Source organism: Neodothiora populina (assembly GCF_041146345.1).
Source record: "Neodothiora populina strain CPC 39397 chromosome Unknown canker_contig_14, whole genome shotgun sequence".
In the NCBI taxonomy this organism is placed as follows: domain Eukaryota; kingdom Fungi; phylum Ascomycota; class Dothideomycetes; order Dothideales; family Dothioraceae; genus Neodothiora; species Neodothiora populina.
Window position 1 is genome coordinate 744922 of NW_027191408.1, and position 19556 is coordinate 764477.

General features: G+C 50.4%; 6 protein-coding genes across 6 annotated transcripts; 4 read left to right on the forward strand and 2 right to left on the reverse strand.

The window, feature by feature from the left end:
- Positions 1–922: 922 nt before the first annotated feature.
- Positions 923–3229, forward strand: AAFC00_002205 (uncharacterized protein; the record flags this gene model as incomplete). The annotated part of the gene is made up of 1 exon (XM_069341495.1): positions 923–3229. One exon carries the CDS (start codon positions 923–925, stop codon positions 3227–3229), a length of 2307 nt encoding a protein of 768 aa, XP_069201575.1.
- A 666-nt stretch (positions 3230–3895) lies between these two features.
- AAFC00_002206 (uncharacterized protein) lies at positions 3896–7391 on the forward strand (the record flags this gene model as incomplete). The annotated part of the gene is made up of 2 exons (XM_069341496.1): positions 3896–3944; positions 4228–7391. 2 exons carry the CDS (start codon positions 3896–3898, stop codon positions 7389–7391), a joined length of 3213 nt encoding a protein of 1070 aa, XP_069201576.1.
- A 262-nt stretch (positions 7392–7653) lies between these two features.
- AAFC00_002207 (uncharacterized protein) lies at positions 7654–11692 on the reverse strand (the record flags this gene model as incomplete). The annotated part of the gene is made up of 2 exons (XM_069341497.1): positions 7654–10790; positions 10840–11692. The coding sequence occupies 2 exons, from the start codon at positions 11690–11692 to the stop codon at positions 7654–7656; spliced, it is 3990 nt and encodes a 1329-aa protein (XP_069201577.1).
- A 1028-nt stretch (positions 11693–12720) lies between these two features.
- On the forward strand, positions 12721–14222 carry AAFC00_002208 (uncharacterized protein; the record flags this gene model as incomplete). The annotated part of the gene is made up of 4 exons (XM_069341498.1): positions 12721–13012; positions 13066–13191; positions 13247–13671; positions 13719–14222. 4 exons carry the CDS (start codon positions 12721–12723, stop codon positions 14220–14222), a joined length of 1347 nt encoding a protein of 448 aa, XP_069201578.1.
- A 285-nt stretch (positions 14223–14507) lies between these two features.
- Positions 14508–15912, reverse strand: AAFC00_002209 (uncharacterized protein; the record flags this gene model as incomplete). Its single annotated transcript, XM_069341499.1, has 2 exons — positions 14508–15742; positions 15807–15912. 2 exons carry the CDS (start codon positions 15910–15912, stop codon positions 14508–14510), a joined length of 1341 nt encoding a protein of 446 aa, XP_069201579.1.
- An 825-nt stretch (positions 15913–16737) lies between these two features.
- Positions 16738–19005, forward strand: AAFC00_002210 (uncharacterized protein; the record flags this gene model as incomplete). The annotated part of the gene is made up of 8 exons (XM_069341500.1): positions 16738–16799; positions 16853–16957; positions 17017–17250; positions 17300–17327; positions 17380–17443; positions 17496–17575; positions 17639–18674; positions 18731–19005. 8 exons carry the CDS (start codon positions 16738–16740, stop codon positions 19003–19005), a joined length of 1884 nt encoding a protein of 627 aa, XP_069201580.1.
- Between the last annotated feature and the right edge of the window lie 551 nt (positions 19006–19556).

The window sequence follows — 19556 nt, forward strand, 5'->3', positions numbered from 1 at the left end:
GTTTATGCGACTAGCTCGAGTTCATCGAACAACCATTCCCACACCGTTGGTCATCGACCTTTCCATCACTCCAGATTCATCGAGTATTGCACTACATGATTGACCTCGACTCATCAGGTATTCACTATACCAAGTCTGGCATACAGCACAGTCTACACATACTACTCAAGTTCCCATAGAGATTACAAAGGGTATTGACTCAGTGACAAGGTGCCCCTACATCTTCTCGCCCAGGGAGCGGCATATAGACTTATAGGTAAGGTAGGTAGGTTGACCTTGCCACAATATGTATATATGGGAACAATAATGTACGGGGGAATGCACGGTCTACTCCTACCGCTCACGTCTTATGGAGATCACGAGGAGGAGTGACACGTAGACAGGCGCGGATGGGCATGGTGTTGTTGTTGGTGCTGTTGTTGCCATGTTGTTGTTAGGTAAGTACGGACTGATGTCAGCTGCACAAGAGTTGCATTTTATACAGTACGTTCGCTGTCCACTTATTGTGAGCCCGCTTACGCATTCCTCATACTCTAGCTACCTTACCTTACCTTACCTTATGAGGCCCACCCCTGACTCTGTGCGTGCCGAAAATCAAGTCGAGTTATCTTACTGCTGTAACCCCTGTGCTACCGCACGTTGGGAGTGGTTGAACTTATACAAATACAAGCACATGTCGGTCTTGGCAACCCCATGGTCCACATGTAGTCCGATACTCCTTAATAATCGACCGACTACTTGTGCCTTGCCTTGCCTTACCGTATGTCCGCATGTGATCGAGGCCATTCGGTTGTTGTCTTTCTCCTTGGCTCTTTCCTTTCATTGTAATTGCACTATCCAACACCCGACAACCGAGACTCCACTGAACGAACACACGCGGCCGGAGTGAATGGAGTTAACGTCATTGCTATGAGACTTGAGGATGCCCGGACGACCTGCAACATCAGGTTATGCGCGCATTGCGCAGGCGGAAGAGGAGGAAGAGGAAGTCGATCAATACAACTCCGAAGACGACAATGAGAACCAACACACCCTGTCCGGCAACACTCAATATGCACCGATTCAGCCCACCCGACGACGCGACCGCATGGATGCTTCGGACAGAGCTTCACCCTCATCTCGCCGTCCCCCTCCTGGCAGACGCAGACGAACCAACTCTGGCGTCGATATCAAGGCTATAAATGCACGTCTGGAGCGATGGGCAGACGAGATTGCGCAGAAGTTCAAGATACGCAAGGTCAAGGGGAAATCACCGGAAGAGGAGCACCTGGAGATCCACCATTCCGTCTTCCAAGCTCCCGAGTGGTTACGCCCCGCCACCGCCGAGACTCTCGCAGAGACCGAAGAGCCGTCGGCTGATAGAATATCCAAAGTCGAGTTCGAGGAGATTGTGGAGAGCGTCAGAGTTGCAATAGAGATGGGCATGCAGCCCAAGCTCATCGCACAAGGCAGCTCCGGCAGCTACTTTGCCAGGAATCCGGCTGGAAAGGTCGTCGGAGTCTTCAAGCCCAAGGACGAGGAGCCGTACGCGTCCAAGAACCCCAAGTGGACAAAGTGGATCCATCGCAATCTGTTCCCTTTTGCTTTCGGCAGAGCGTGCCTTATTCCCAATCTGAGTTATGTGTCTGAAGCAGCGGCATACGTGCTAGATTGCCGGCTGAAAACCAACCTGGTGCCGTATACTGACGTTGTCGCTCTATCTTCGAACGCCTTTTTTTATGATTTCTGGGACAGACGCGCGCATTACAAAAAGGGCAAGCCGTTCCCCGAGAAGCAAGGCAGTTTCCAGGTCTTTCTCAAAGGCTTCAAGGATGCCAATATCTTCCTAAAGGAACATCCTTGGCCGGATCATCACAATTCGGGGTCCAGAGGCGACGGTGCACTGCGGAAGCGTAGACACAGAGGCTTCAGAGGTTGGGGCGAGGACTGTCGACCAAAAGGTGCCGGTTCCGACGATGAGGACGATTTAGAAGATACTTCTGCATACAGTGAGCGACCACGGTCACGCCATGCATTCTGGACCGAAGCTTTGCAACTATCCTTCCGTGAGCAATTGGAAAGACTAGTCATTCTGGATTACATTATGCGAAACACGGACAGAGGTCTCGACAACTGGATGATACGCATAGATCAGGCGAGTCAAGAAGCAACCATTGTCGTGGAGCCTCCGAAGCAAGACAGGACACCCAAGTCTCAAGCGAATGGGTCCAGCGACCCGTATCGACGACAGGAAAACATGACCGCGTCAGGCTCAAACGGCACTGCGAATGGCTCAAATGTCAAGGTCACTATAGGCGCCATCGACAACAGTCTATCTTGGCCATGGAAACATCCTGATGCCTGGAGAAGTTTCCCGTTTGGTTGGCTGTTCCTTCCCGTGTCGCTCATCGGCCAGCCTTTCACTGAGAAGACGAAACAACACTTTTTGCCTCTGCTGACGTCGAAACTGTGGTGGAGCGAGACTCAAGTCGCCTTGCGTCGGTGTTTCGAGCAAGACTCTGACTTTCAAGAAAAGATGTTCGCTCGCCAGATGGCTGTTATCAAGGGCCAAGCATGGAACGTTGTCGAGACCCTCAAAACACCGGATCATGGTCCACTAGAATTGACTCGAAGAGCACGAGTCTGCGTTTGGGACGATCTTGTTGACATACCTGTTGCCGTACCTATGCGGGCGCCTTCAGACGATGTCCGTCGTAAAGCCGCAGATTTCAAGGCAGCAGCACCGAGAAGCAAAGCACGGGGAATTGCGGAAGAAGACGAGATGGATATCAGTGCTGCCCATGCCTCCGCCCCCCTGCCTGAACACGATCTGCTTGGCCTACATCTCGACGTGAGCCAACCGAATAGGTTCAACGTCTCCCGACAGAACGGTGCCAACGATGGACGCGGAAGTGAAGAGGAAGCCAGACCTCTCTCACCATCAAGCGTGCAAGGCTTCACATTTGACACCGCAAAGAAACCAGTGGTACAACAGCGACCATTGAACAAGAGCAGGTTGAGCTATGATGAACCACGGCGATTGTTCGATAATATCAACGAGCGCAAGAGGCGATTTTCATTCTCGCTTGGCGGCAAGTCCAGTAATGCCTTCAACGATCCGAATAACGATGAAGAGGAAGGCGACCTTGGGTTCGCCGCTGCGGAGGATCAAGAAGGAAACAGACGTAAAGTCATCGTGGAAAGGCTCGAAATGGTCAAGGGCAGGAACCCGGTTTTCACTTGGTGTTAGAAGAGAAAATGACATGCACGTCTCGATTACTGCATGGAAAATGGCTTGGATGCATGGGCCCGGCGCAATTCAGAATATTTGTACTATACAACGACTGAAAGATGCATCTTCATTACTGTCCAATGGTATCACACGTCAAAATTTTGATGCACTTATGCTTAGTAGCTTTTCCGATGCAGTCCGACCATGCCTCAAGCATTGCAATAATCTGGTAGATATCGGTAGTGTTGCTGTGGTCAGCCACACTTGACAGGCGTTGCGCCACATATGGCGCCCGTTCGTAAGCGTCACCTTGAAAATGGTCTATCATTAACGATACCATAACGATAATTATCTCTCACTCGCATGATTTACAATAACATCAGTCTTCACTTGAGATATTCCAAGCGACAACACTGTCACTATCGTCGTGGGGCTTGACCATTTCCTTGCTCTCCTTCAGTTCAAATCCTTCATTGTTGCCTCGAGGGTCATCGTCTCCTACAAGCATACGCCACAACAACCTGGGTCTAACACATTTACTTCACTTTCTCCTTCACGAGCGGCATTCAATAGTCAAGTTGCTCTCTTCACCGAAGGGCTAGAGGGCTCCCCCTCTGTGTATGACGACCCTTGATTGACTCGACATTGATTCATCGAGTGTCGCCACTCTGACTCTTCCTCGAAATGAATGCGGCGCAACGCGCTGCACTACTCAATCCCAAGCAAGCACGAAGTACGTAGACATTTGACATTCCTTCACTCACTCGCATAAGCATCGTCTATAGACATCATGCAGAGTCAGGAGCGCAGCATCCAACCTCATCTTCCTCACCTTCCTCAACTCTCTCCTGCACCCCTCGATATACTCTCCTCCTTGCTGCAAAATACAGAAGTGACTTTCAACAACATGGATGATGCCGTTTCAACACAAGGCATCCAATCCCCCTACACAGACGATCTACAGAACAGCAGTACAGCCATGCAACTTGACGTTGACGACATGATTGTGGATACAGAAAACAAGGCAAACTCAGTGAAGCCCACCGACGATGCCGACTCGACTACACGCCGTTTCGATCCCAAGAAACTCATAAGTCCTCGAGCGAAACGCACTTATGATGCCTTGAAAGGTGACACTGACCATGACGATGATGATGCTCTTGGAGGCTCAAGTCCTGGTTCGGGTCAAAGCAGTCTGCTGATGAAACAGTTCAATGTGGGTGAGCGCGAGCATGTTTCGCAAAAGCGACAGAAGCCTGCTGCTACAAATGATCCACAGCAACCGGAGAAGCAGAAGTCTAAGTTCGGCGGCGGTCGTAGCCATGGTGAACTGGGCCAGTATATCAAGCAGAAGCAAGATGAAGGTGCAGCCGAAGCGGGCCCTTCTCGTGTCGTTGATCTGACCGATGATGCCGATGCCGATGACGACGTCTCTATCACTAAGAGCGTTTTTGTTGGTCAGGATCCTTCAAGCGATCCGGAGCGTGAAGTTTGCATAGGCATGTTGCACGCAAAGGTGATGGCTTATGCTGTCCCATTTTCGGCAAACAAAGTGCTTGGAAAGATGACCGACAAGTGGCCGGCATGCAAGATTTCGTTGAAACCAGCTGGAACTAGTATCGTCATTGAAACCCTCGACAGCAAGGGTAATGGCTTTGGCAAGCTTGACTTTCGCGAGGCCAATGTGCTCTCACCTCTTCTCAAGGCCACCCAGATGAACAAGCTACGTGCTGTTACGTATCTCAGCGAGCGTCCTCGTAGAACCGGACAACGACCTGGCGAACAGATCTCGGAGTCTATGGACTGCCGCATAGTCCTTTATGCTGCTGCCAGTAAGGCCACCCCACTGGGAAAATTTCTGAGTCAACGAAACATGTTCCTCTCGAAGCCATTGATTGTTGAAAATGGCAGGGAGGTCATGAACCCCCACGTGCCAGTCTACAAGGGCCCTCCAAAGGCCAGTAATGGTTCCGTTCGCAATGTCCAATATGGATACAAGGATCGTACTACCGAAGAAATCAAGAGAGACGTCCTTGGAATGTTTGATCGACTGATCAAGTCTGAAGAGCTTCCAGAAATGGAAGCCGATAAAAATCGGGTCAAGACGGAGCTGATGTCTCATCAGAAGCAGGCGTTGTATTTCCTTACGAAGCAAGAGATCCCTACAGCTGCTGGAGAGCCTCCCAGCAATCTGTGGAAGTCGAGCTATAAAAAGGATGGCACGAAGACATGGTACAACGTCATTTCAGGCCACGAACTCAAAGCGCCAGACCTCTCACTTGGTGGCATTTTCGCAGATATGATGGGACTAGGTAAAACACTCAGTGTCCTTTCGCGCATTTGTGCCTCGATCGACGAAGCCAAAGATTTCGGTAATTCTGACCTGCCAGCTGAGCTGGAGGAACATGCTACAGCAGAGCGTAATACCAAGGCAACTCTCATCGTATGCCCGAAAAGTGTTCTGTCGAACTGGGACGAGCAGATCAAAGCGCACCTGAACCAGGAAAAGATCAAATTCTACATCTACCACGGACAGAAGCGCTTACAGGACATTGACGAACTCGCAGAGTATGACATTGTCATCACAGCTTACACTACTGTTGGCAGCGAGTTCACATCGAAGACCGTCAATTTTTCGGCAATGTCGAAGCTCAACTGGTACCGCATAGTACTCGATGAGGCTCACATGATCCGTAACCAAGACACCAATGTCTTCAAAGCTGCATGTGCACTGCTTTCGAAACGTCGCTGGGCAGTGACAGGCACACCCATCCAGAACCGTCTTGACGACCTCGGCGCTCTCATCCGCTTCCTCAAGATCTACCCTTTCCATCAGAAGGGCTTGTTTGAGCAGCACTTTATGTCGCCGTTCAAGGCTGGGGATCCCCAAGTCATCTCGAATCTCCAATTGCTCGTCGACAGCATGACACTTCGCCGATCCAAGGACAAGATTGAGCTTCCAGGAAGGATCGAGTCTGTGATACGACTCGACTTCACGGAGTCCGAGAGCGCTTTGTACGAGGCCTTTGCAAAAGACGCCAACCGCAAGCTCAATGCCATGGTTGGACAAGGTGCCAACGGCCGTCTCCAGGGCAGATCGTACGCTCATGTCTTGGTCAACATCACTCGTCTGCGTCTGATCTGTGCACACGGTAGAGAATTGCTCAGTGAAGATGACATGAAGGTGCTTGCTGGAAGCACCTGGGATACAGCCATCGACCTCGGCCTGGAGGAAGATGCGGACAAACCAAGTATGACCGAGGACCAGATTTATGATACCTTCTACCTCCTCCGCGAATCGAACATGGACGTCTGCGCAAAGTGTAACGAAACCATCGGCAAGGTCAGCGAGGGAGAAGCCGACGACTACGACGACGAAGGCATCGACAACGACATCATCGGCTACATGACACCATGCCTGCACACCATCTGCCCAAGATGCATTGAAGACTACAAACGTCAACTCATGGAGACCCAAAGCAAGGATAACTACGCCATCTGCCCAACCTGCGAGCAGTACAACAAAGCCGTCCTGCCCCCAATCCGCCAGTCCGGCGTGCAAGCCGACCTCGAACATCGCCAGCAGAAGAAGCTACACCGCACCAAGCGAGGCGGCAACTACAGCGGCCCACACACAAAGGTCAAAGCCCTGGTCACCGACCTCCTCCGCTTCAAAGCAGAGAGCGCGGACCTGGCCGGAATCGGCGAACCGCCCGTCCGCAGCGTCGTCTTCTCAGGCTGGACGCAATACCTAGACTTGATCGAGATTGCGCTGCGCGACAACGAAATCCCCTTTTTGCGTCTCGACGGCAAGATGTCCGTGCCACAGCGCTCGGCGGTGCTCGACCGCTTCAAGACCGACCCGGAGATCCTCTGTATCCTCGTGTCCATCAAAGCTGGCGGCCAGGGCCTCAACTTCACGGCCGCGAACAAGGTCTTCATGATGGAGCCGCAGTTCAACCCTGGGGTCGAGATGCAGGCTGTCGACCGCGTGCATCGTCTGGGTCAGAAACGCGACGTCGAGATCAAGCGCTTCATCATGAGCAATAGCTTCGAGGAGAAGATCGTTGAGCTGCAGCGTAAGAAGGTCGAGTTGGCTCAGTTGGCTCATCAGGGTGGCAAGACGGGCAGCGAGAGCATGAAAGAGAAGATGGAGAATCTGAGGAGCTTGTTCCGCTGAGCATGAGCGATAGATGCAAATCGAGGCCATCGATTGGGGTTTGTCCTTTGGGTAAGATGAACCAAGAGGGGTGATACTATAACCTCGGTGATACCGTCAGGCAAAGGGAACAGACACAAGACAATTTCTGGACTTTGCACAGCAGGGACAGCAGGAGATTTATACCCCTCGATACGATATGATACGATACATTAATGACAGACCTCTCTCTGCTTACAGCGGCCTTTGTTCCCTGTGACCCAATTGTAATCAGCCCCAAAAATCACCACCAGCGATCAAGCACAGCCCTGATATCCTCTACGACCGTGCCCGTCATCTCTAACTGCGCATCGAGATTCTCCCTAACCCAATCCCCAATCCTGTCTTTCCTCTTCGCCTCATCCTCAAGCATCTGTCTCAGCAGCGCCACGCCGCCTCGATCAAGCAGTCTCTGCAGGACATCGCCATCGATGTGCATATCAGCTGGCTTGACAGGACTACTGCGCTCTGTAGTCACTGACTCGAGATCGAACCCTCGCGGAGGCAGAATAAGTGCTGCGTCCTCGTCCATGTCTCCATCAAACACATTCATCGAGTGGCGGGGCGCCATCGGGCAGATCCGCTTGCTCCTCTCGCACAATCGCTGGACCCATCGAAGCCTGTGGGCGAGGTCTCCCTCGAGGATTGCGAGCCCCGTCAGTGTGCCGTCGACGGAGGTGCCGATCAGTCTGTCTTCGACTATGCCGGCGACTCGCGCTGCTTTCCACGGTGGCAAGACGTTGGCTTTTCTCAATCGCACTAGTGATCGAGATGTTATGCCGTCGAAGGCGGTCGTCACTGCGTTGCTGAACGTGCGCGTTTCTGGCGTGGGTGCGATCTGGCCTACTACGTGACGGTCGCGCGTCGACAAAAGGTTGAGAGTCAAATTACTTGTCGGCTCGTGGCCATCTGGTGAGGAGGAGCGGTGAGGTGGATATGCGAGATCAAGGGTGAGATGGAAAACCGCCTTTCGCGGTATAGAGTCTGCTCCAACAAGGCTGAATCTGTGCTCGTCGGGAGAGTATTGCAGAGTGAGCAGTGAATCTTCATTGGTTGAGACGTGGACCATTGGTGGAGCTGTGGTGACATAGACTCCAGGATGGGTAGGTCTGAAGCGGCATACTTCAGTGAACTTGCTGTCGCTTGGCTGATATTCGAACATGTAGATCCATGGATTTGTGCATGCGACAAGGCCGCATGCACCATATGGTGCCAGTGAATACACGGCCGTGTCGAAAGTGCGCAGTCGTCTTGGTCTTACTTGCTCAATGACGCCGTCGCGCAAGACTGGCTGTAAAAGTATGATTTCACCGTTCACCGGCGACTTGTTGTCAATAGGTCCACTGCCCAGTGCGACGAATGCGTACTTCTTGCCACTTGGATCTCTGTAGATCCACTCTGTGATTGAATAGATACGAGATCCGGGTTCGAGCTCATGAACGTATCGCCAGGGTCTCGAACCAGTCCCTCGGAATTCAATGACAGGTCTAATTGAGCGGCTGTCTAGACCTCGACGTGTTTGAGAGGGGTGCACACCAATCTCGGCCGCCACGGTGATGAAGCATCCATAACTATGCGAGTATATCACGCGGTTTGGCGTTCCTTGTACCATAAGTGAGCGAGGGACCACCTGACGATTAGCCTCGGTCTTTGTAATGTATGCGGTATCTCCACATGTTACAATCAGCGATTGTGGTAGGACTTCGCCGATGCAATCGCTGAAAGGGACCATCGCAAATGCTGTGACTGCGCCTTGTTGGAGTGATGGATCTTCTGCATCTGTAATCCAGACATCAGCTATGGTCAGATCTTTTGTGGATGCTCCTTTCCATGTTATCTTGAAAAGCCCACCACCACATGTTGCGTATGCGGCCAGGCTGATCAACCGCGGACTGTGCTTGGACAGAGTCGTTGTGTCCGGCTTCAACTTGACAGATGTGAAGCCCAGTACAAAGTGCTGGCTTGATTGCACGGAAAAGACCTCTGCTTGGCTCACGAGAAGCTCGATAGCATGCAAAGTGCCGTCACGAAGTCCGCAAAGTAGCATGAGCCGATGATGCTGACCGTCATTGATCTGCTTGAAGTCGGTCAAAGCTACGATATCCTCGCAAGCGTTAGACATGTCAGCTTCCTCCACCAAGGTATGTGTTAATATCTCGATCATTCCTCTATCTGGGGTCAAGCCATAAAATAGCAACGAAGCATTTGAGGTTCCAAAGACAGCCACCATTCCCATTGTAGTCTTGAAAATCGCAGCAGACAAGATTTCGAGAACTGAAGTAGCCGGGCTTCCAATGGACTGTAGACGAGCTTCGTTTCCATTCATCGAAATGCGGAACAGGTTGATGCGCGAGGCTCCGTTCTCTCGTACTGCAGTCACAGCTACATCGTGCTCTTCATCTATGGCTGCTGCGGTAATGTTTCTGCCAACCGGACAACTCTCGCGCAAGACCCCGACTTGACCACCTTGGGACAAAGTGATGGTGTCGACTGTGACTTGCATGATGCAGTCGTCTGCAACCATAGCTGCAGCAAGGGTGCGACTGTCGAGATCGATGCCAATATCTTCATCAACTTCAACAAGACATCCTTGTTCGAGAGGCTCATCGAACGTTCCCAAAGGCACCCGCCAGAGCTTGCTATCATCTGGCCGCGACAGCAGTATTAATAATTCCTGTCGCCCCGCAAGAGGAAGGTTCCACATCTGCACAACGTCTTGCAACATAGGGAACTTAGCCCCCGAACGGGCTTGAATGCCAGATCGCAGCTCCGATAGTCGTCCATACGGCTGTCTGCCCCCTGACACGAATAGTGCATCTCGTGGGCGAGCACGGCCGTCAGAACCTTTCGATATTTTCGAAGCAACAAGATCAAAGGTAGCTGTCCAATTAGGCAGTGTTGAAATGATCTCTGAACCGATCTCGGATTTAGACTCTGGCCAGGGCATAATGCCGTGGACAGCGCCATCACTCATATCAGCGCCTATGGCGAAGAAGTCGTTTTGATTTTGATTGCCGTAACAAGCAAAGGCTGAATCAATATGACAATTGAAATTATTGACATGGCTTGCGGATGCGTGTCGTTCAGGAGCTTGTCTTTCCAGGACAAAATAAAATACATCACCGTCTTCTCGAGCCAGATACAGATAATCCTCTTTCTGGTTCGGCCCTTCATTACGTCTTGGTCGAGCCCAAGCAACCCATCGAGCTGACAACGGGGAGCTTCCTGGACGCTGCAAGTCACACTCAGGTAAAACAACTCGCTGAACTTTCTCGATATGGCCTGTCAAGATATTGGTATATACCCAAATATCCGGCCCCACTGTCAAAATGAAAGCTGCCGAGCTTCGGATAGGTATTAGCAGATTCGGGATCGGAGCTCCTGAGACCATGAGTCAGCGATGCGGTTGCATGCGGTATTCCCAACATACCTTTCAAGATTGGTAACGGATTATGGTATTGTGCGTGTTGTATACCCGTTACATAGTCCCATATCACCCGGATCAAGAATGTTTTGCGGTCTCGGACAACAATCAGGAGTAAAATGACTTGATCAGGGTCGCTGTCGGGTGGGTATAAAAAGTCCATTGCCTGAACGATACCACGAATGCGGGCCAATGGTCTCTCATGAGATACAGGCAACATACCGAGACCCCATTGCGCGTCTGGTCCCATGGGTTCCACAGAATACAGGAAAACATTATCCTGTGCCGCCGCTACAGCTACCGCGCGAGACCTCGGGTCTACAGCCAGATGCTTGCCGAGCTGCTGTGGCAGAGATGGGAACGCCGGCAAGGGTACATTCGAGGTCATTTCGAAGCTTATTGAGCCCATGGCATCTTCACAAGCATACATGAAGACAAGCTGATGCGTTTCCAACACCAAAACCAGACACTGGGGCGGCAGTCTTGTTGTTTCAGGAAAGGGTTGTCCAGGGTTTTCGTTTCTCTCGGCTTTAATGCCACTATCGGAATCGTCGTCTTCCTCATATGTGACCTGACCCAGAACTTTTGCAGAAAGAATTCTGCAATCAAAATCGGCCTTAGTTGCTACATGTCTCAAATGTCCGCCATCATGAATCTGCTTGATATGAATCACATCTTCTCCGACAAAGATCAGATCGTCTTTATCCTTGTGACGTATCCGCGCAGGCAAGATCCATCTGATGACGGGGCTGTAAGTGATTGTCTTTGTGAGTAAGCCAAGTATCGGCTGCTCAGATGGGCGAGTAGCTTGTTCTTCCAAAAGACTATCCTGTCCGCTGGTGAGACCATTGTCTGGCATCGTCACTTTAGTCCCAAGGAAATGCTGTACTCCAAAAAGCAGATGAGCTCGAATATGCTGTATGTAAACATGCGATAAAGGCAACCTGGGAAGGACTCTGAAATGGTATACCAGTGTGAGGTATTTTCGTCGACGATTAGGTACGTATCTTGAGAGAATCTTCGATCAAAATGATCAGGAGAAAGAAATCAGTAATACAACTGGAGACTTGATGTAATAGTCCTTTCAGTAATGCGATTGTCTTGTTGCATCACAATCTTTTTGAATAGAGTTCATGAGATCGAAAAGGCTCTCAAGCATGTGAATATTGTATATAAAGATGCCCTTTGCAGGAAGATATGCGTACGCACGAGTGGATGCTGCAGGGGCGCCTAGAGTAGACAACATCTCAAATTAATTCACAGACTTAACAACATGGGCTCTGCAAGGGATCGCAATGATGATCACGACACCTCGCAGCCCTTGGAGATCATGGATTTGAGCCAAAGATTGTGAGATATGTCATTGGTCGAATTGAAAATGGTCATCACTCACCCAAAAGTGATCAGGTTTAGTGCCAGCAGCAAGCGAGACTGGGCCTAAGCCGTCGCGAGCCAAAAAGGTAGTTCAAATAAGGCAGCGTGTTTTAATCGAAGCCGGATTCAGGATTGGCTTGTTACCTTACCTACTGTACTCCTGCTGGTAAGACGATCGCTGAAAACAATAGCCGCGCCGGGCAATGCTAGGACCTGCACAACTCAGCCGAGTCTAGTAAGTCAAGTACCATACCCTACGCTTCGCGCCACCGAAAGGACCGAAATGATCAAGTAGAACGTTACCAGCAGGGTGTTTCGGCGCTGTCGATCTCTCTTGGGGGCTTTAAAGATATATTCTACTGCAAGGTAGGGATTCTGACCTGCAGTTACAGTGTGCACTAAGAAAATGGATTTATTGCAGCCATTTGGGGACAAGACTTTAGCCGTGCAGGATGATGCACTGACGTGACGACACGCGAAACAGCGCGTTGGTTTCGGCCATTACCTTTCGCTATGAACAGCACTCCCACAACTAACCCGCCTAGCGTAGATGGCCATATTATTGTCGAGCCTGATGATGACATGCCTGAAATTGATAGCGACGTAACATCGCCACCATCGCTAGAAGACGAGAAAAGTGGCGAGCCCCTCTCATCCTCATGGCGTGAAGAACCTCTTACTAGCGATGAGGCGTCCAAGGTGACGCAGATACTGCGCGCGTGTAGAGACCAGGATAGGAATCAACTCATCGCCCTTGCAGCAACTGAAGGTGGTTTCGTTGAAGATCATGTCCGACGTCTAGCTTGCACGTCTACACGTTATCCTCGCAACCCGATTCGTCACTGACTGTGTTTCTAGGGCCTATACTACTGGGTCGAAGTGAGAAGCATGACAATTCCGAGAAATGGGAAGACCTCCCAGCTCACCATGACGAAGCACAAGTCAAGCTTGACGTGCATCGTGCCTTCGTACACTATCCTACGGGTGTGCTATTGCCAGAAAATGTAGCCAAGAGAATCCATACTGATGACTGATGCAGGTGAATCAAACAAACAGATCGAAGGGCGAAAAGAAGAGCTCTCTAGCCTCATCACGCAGATCCTCCGGCAGCACCCTTGCCTATGTTATTTCCAAGGATATCATGACATAGCGCAGGTGCTTCTGCTTGTGCTAGGCGCTGAAGAAGCCGCCTCACTTCTTGCAAGGCTTTCTTTGCTGCGTATTCGGGATTTCATGTTACCAACCATTGCAGCAACCAATTCGCATCTTCAGTTACTGCCAGCTATTCTGTATGCTGCAGATCCTGTCTTATGCAGACATCTATCCGGAACGCAGCCTTTCTTCGCACTAGCTGCGACCTTGACATTATACGCGCATGACATCGAAGAATATGGAGGAATCGCCAGGTTGTTCGACTTTCTACTCGCACGTGAGGCTGTCATGTCGGTGTACGTGTATGCAACAGTAAGTTCTCACCTTTCGATCAATTGTTGTATAATCTAATAATGTAGATCATCATGACCCGCAAAAGTGAGCTTTTAGAGCTGGGTGCGGATGAGCCAGAGATGCTCTATGCTATCCTGTGTAAACTCCCGAAACCGCTCGATCTCGAAGATCTGGTATCAAGAGCAATATCTCTCTTTGAAGACCATCGTCCAGAAACTCTACCATTCGGTGCGTGGCGCAAGGTCTCATCTTACAGCACTCTCAAGACAACACGTGATTCAACAGCAGTCGCGCGCCAGACGCTGCAGGAGGGCGAAAAGTTGCTCAAGAAACACTCCGAGGAGATAGAACGCCAGGTAGCGAGAAAGAAAATGCTGATCCGCACCCGACAGCTTGCTCATCGGTACCGGCACCCAGCAAGGGCAGTCAGTCTTGCAGTATTTATTGGAGTCTTGTCTCTCTGCCTTGGTAGAAGTGGACAAACTGGGGGGTTGCACAGCATACTCGGGACTGCGAGACAACGCTTCGTGGATGTCATTGGCTATACTCTCGGCTTTGTTCAGAAATAAAAATGACACGACTGATGAGTGTATGTGTTTCAAGGTCCGCATATTCGGTAGCCTCCTCCAATTTCTCGGGTATTGGGACTCGATCAACTCGCTTGGGTGTCTGCGTTGTGCAACGAGTGACTACCTTGATGGCTACCGCGGGTGGTCCCCTGCGCGGTTTGCGCGTTCTACGCGTTCAAATGGTACTTGCGCAAGCAGCTGTGAACCCCACCTGTTCGATATTTTTTTTGACTATATTACTACTTTACAGTCACAAGTTTAGTCTGCATCTGTACCATACCAGAACTAGATTTCCAATGCTTGTCCCTTCTGCACCCTTCCGCAGACCTCCTTCAAGGTGTGACCAGCCCACTCCCAGTCTGACATGTCCAGATACACCTGCGCGCTCAACCTAGCCCACCAGGCATTATTGTAAACCAGAATGGCAATGAACGTATCATACTCATTGTTCAATGTAGAAGAAAGCCACTGCGCAATCTCGATTGCCTTATCACCATCACCGCTGGCATCAACCTCGAAATCAAGGGGAAGCCTGATGTTTGCAAAGTTACACTTGGTCAGTGTCTTTGCTTCATTGTCCAAAATCTCTGTTCCCAAGATACCAGAGACCACCTGTCCAGCTTTCTTTGCTTGGTCCTCAGTAAAGGCGATGATGGCGTCTTCGCCGCTGCGACCTTGCCATGTGAAAGCCTTGCGGAACTCAATCGCGGCAGGTACACACATGTAAGGTGAGTTGTCAATTGTACCAACGAACTCGAAGTTCGTGACGAATGCGTTCTTGCGGCTGGGCGGCAGAGGATTCTTGATGGCAGCGCCTTCAGTAGGAAGTGGTTGAAATCCGTGACTGGTAGGCAGGGTACTACGTATGAGGTGCTGGTTGCGTACTGGGACATACAACAAGGCGCATCCTCGAGGGACAAAAAGCCATTTGTGGAGGTTCGACACGAAGAAGTCGGGATCAATCTCCTGGAGGTCGATAGAGATATGGCCGACACAATGCGCACCATCGATGAGGGAAAGGAGACCATGCTTCTTGCATAGCTTGGTCAGTTGTTCAAAGGGCATGCGAAGACCTGGCATAGACACAATGGAGTCGAAGATAGCGACCTTTGGGTTCTTACCGGCGGCCTTGACCTCTGAGATGGCTTTTTCGAAGGCATCACACAATGCCTCGTCCGACAGTGGATACGTGTACTCGACCTTTCGAGCTTCGGCATGGGTTGTCTCGGTAAGATAGATCACAGTCTTCTCGCAAGCTCCGTAGATGGTGTCGAAATAGAAGATGACATCTTTGGGTTCATAAACTAGACTGCGCAGAACAGTGTTGACACCAGTGGTGGCATTCGGGACAAATACACAGGCTTCCACTGGGGCGTGGACAATCTTAGAGACTGCCTCTCGGGAAACGTCCAAGTTCTTCCCAAACGTATAACGGATATAGGTGTCAGGTCGAGCTTCACATTCATCTTGAGCACTACGAAGGACGGCCCGAACGGGCTTGGGGTAAGTGCCAAAACTTCCTATAGCATATATGTCAGACCAAGATCACTACCGATCAAGCACCACCGCATATGATCCACTGACCGTGATTCAGGTTCTTATATTTAGGATCGAAGCAGAAATGTTGCTTTATTGCCTCGCTTCCACACTCCATCGATGTTGCTGTCCCGTTCTGAGGCTTGGAATCCATAGTTAAGATTACTGTCGTTCGTGAAGGACTGTTTATGTCGAGTTCTTCTTTGTTCAAGCAATTGAGAAATGTTTATCTATTGTATGCCATGACTGCACGCATGTATTTATAGTTGTCTATATACTTAGATATCACCTTCCCCAGTGAGTCAATCACGGCCTGAGTCATAAACCTGGGGCTGTTATCTTTCGTATCCGTATGACACTGTATATCTGGAGAGAATACTGATGGATTGACACGTACAGTAGGGCGTGGATCGCAGCATCTGGATGGAAACTTAGCCGACGAGATTGCTTTGTCTGAGTCACGAGCGTTTATCTACTGTACAAGCAAAGAAGAAGTCAGGCACGACAATTTGTTGCAGGTAATTAATGGTGTAGATGACTAGGTATGATCAAGCCCCAGCTCGTATGCCACATCGGTGGGGTAACTCGACCATTCACGACCCGCGACATAGTTGAGATAGATATACTTGCACAAGGGATTATTATCACGATCTTCTCTCTGGTCAGCCGAGCTCATGTACAAGAAGGATCGACTTTACTGCTGTTAGCATTTTATCAAAAAAGGTCGAGTCCTGTGGCCTCGTAGTGCGCCAAGAAAATCATCTGAGCTGCAACTTCAGGTAATTATATCCAGGTTTCGCTGTATACATCATTTCGAGACAAGATACTTCGAGCACTGGAGCATCACACATAATGTACTTTCTATACGTCTCGTCAACATACGCTCTTTACTGTATGTGACTGTGAATCTCAGGTCAATGAGTCTACATAATGAATTGCAGCCTGGACATCATAGTATAATCAAAACAAAGGCGGGATCATGACGTCGCTGCAGCAGCCCTTCAAGCCTGTGGTATGCGTAGTGGATTTCCACCATGCTCGGTATAAACCACTTCTCGATGCTACGTGGACGAGCAGCTCATAACGTATGGCAGAGGTCCGGAGACAGAGTTCTGGGTTGGAACCGAGGGGTCTGATCCAGCAGCCGACAATGACTGGCACCTGTTGCCCTTCCTCGCTCTTTCTGACGGAGCGCATGCGTCAGTACATGTCGAAAGAATTGTTCTTGGTTTGGGGATTGTGACTGATTGCTGCGCAGATCCACGGAAGATTTCTCATACTTCACCCTCGTACAGAAGTCGTCGCCTGCCCGCTCGCTCTTCGGGATATCGTGTACGAGACAACTTGACAGTTCCACCCTGAAACATCGCGCCGCAGATGTGACTAGAAGTACCGTGCAAAAAGCGGTGGTGGTGATTACAGAGAGTCCTCAGACATTCAGCGCCATCCGGGAGAAACTGAGTGTGGTCACAAGAGCTTGGTTCTCACAGAGGTGCGTTCGGTGCTCCTTTGCTTAGGCCTATGCTGATGCATTGTTATAGAGACTTTACAGACTTGGACATATTGCAGGTAGGTTCTGGCTGGATGACAGTTTGGTAGCGAATTCTCATTCGTTCTGCAGCGCTTTCAAGAAAGTTTGTCGAAAGACTTTGCCGGCCACGAAAATGAGGGGGACCAATATTATGGTTAGTAGCACATACTCCATCGTTCGCGCATTTATCCTGACTTTGTTCTCAGGCCTATCACTACGCGAGCTCGTCCATCATTTCAAGTGGCAGACACTTGTACTATTCAAGTGCTTGATATTACAGCCAAAGGTACATATTCGTCAAAGTGAAGAGAACATGACATAACATAACAGTGTGAACTAACATTGTCAGATGCTATTCTTCGGCTCACAATGCGAGCGGCTATGCCAGATGCAATTCTCATTAGTCTCGCTGATTCCAGGCCTGCTAAAACATCTCGAGGACTGTGCTGACCCGCAGATGGACTCGTATGCGCAGAATCTTTCGCAACCCACTTCGTTGAGGACAAGTGAACGAGCGTCGCTGTTGGCCTACATGGGTTTACCTCTACAGATTTTTGGAAAAGGGGCTCTGTTCGGACCTTATACCCCATTGCAGCTGCTGGATACTCTGGCAGACCAGGAAACCAAGTCATATCTCGTCGGATCTACGAACCAGCTCTTGTTGCAGCAACGGGACCACTATGCAGATGTTCTGGTCAACCTTGACGACAACACAATCAACATCTTCTCACCCTCCCTGAGGAATGCGTTAACACTCACCAACGCGGACAGGCGGTGGGCCGACTTTTTGACACAGGCGGTGCAGGATACTTGGGACCCCGATAATCCTTCTCGGCCGAAGGACATGGGATATGCTGGAAGCGAAGACTTCATCCGTCTGCAGTTCGAGGAATATCTTCTTGCTTTCGTGTCCTGTGTCAAATACCGACAGTACGTCGAAGCGAAACCGAATGACGAGAGAGCTTTGTTATCCGAAGTCGAAGGCAATCCGTCATCCGAGTTCGGCAATGAATTCGTGAACTCATGGCTGTTGACCGAAAACTACGCTCTTTTCAAGCGGTGTACAGATTCTCATCTATTCGACATTATCGAGCCTCGTCATCCGTGCGCAGGTGGCTTAACAATGGAGGATGTCCAAAGAAGACTAGCCCAACAGGTCCACGAATTGGGACTGGACGAGAGATACAAGAATAGCAAAGAAGCGATAGGCCGGGGCCTAGCCAACGGACAGCAGCGCGTTTCGGGTGTGATCAACAACCTATGGGCAGACATTGAAGCGATGCGAGAAGCGCAACGCAAACGAGCTGCGGAACAAAAGGCTGCCGCTGAGCAGCAGGCAGAAGAGGCGGCCAAGGCCAGTGTCGAGATTGCTGCGCCCCCACAGTGTAAGTGACTCTCCTCATGTCGACATGGTTGCAAGAATTAATCACCATCGTGACAGCACCCAAGCCAGACGCAGAAGCACAGGAAACAGTGCAAGCAGCATCCAGCCGCGCAGCAGCATATCTATCGAGTTGGAGCTCTTGGGCAGCAGAGAAACGCAAGCAAGGTTGGCGAAAGAGCGACACCTCGCCTGCACAAGCTGAAGAGGAAGCAGCAGCGAAGACTAGTGTTGAGGAGCCGTCAAGGCCTGCAGTAACGACTGTGTCGGAGCTTGCCAAGACCGAAGGCAAAGAGGGCACAGAGGGCACAGAGAACAAAGAAGGCACTCAGTGATAGTAATACAATGTGTCCATCGTCTGTGCCGGATGTTAATCGAATAAGGAGTAGTATTTCACGAAACCCTACAGTCGCTGCTTATCATGGCCACTCGACAAGTACAACTATACTGCAAGTGTGAATTGTCCTCACGAAGAAACCTTCCTTGGCATCAACGTGTTTAGAGAACCTCGGCCCGGCCCAGCTCAGCTCAGCTCAGCTCAGCTCAGGGAGCCTTATGGTGATTGATGAGATGAAGCAAAGCAAGTTCTCCTTCCCCCCCACTTGCTGTTCTGTATCTTCCATTATATCGCCCAACTAGAAGCAGTTGGTGATTTACCAGGCCAGGAAGTATACATAATTTCGTACACCATGTTGGAGAAAAGGTCGAGCTCATCCCTACAAACTCTTCATTCATAGACAAAATAACAGCAAGGAAGTGAGGCTTCAAAAAGAACTCCATTGCTGTACTGTGGCTTCTATCCTACTACTCAGGCTATCTACTTTGGAAAGGAGCAGCTTCATAATCATTCCTCCTAGCCGTGTCTGCCCCCGGGTCTTCAGAAGTC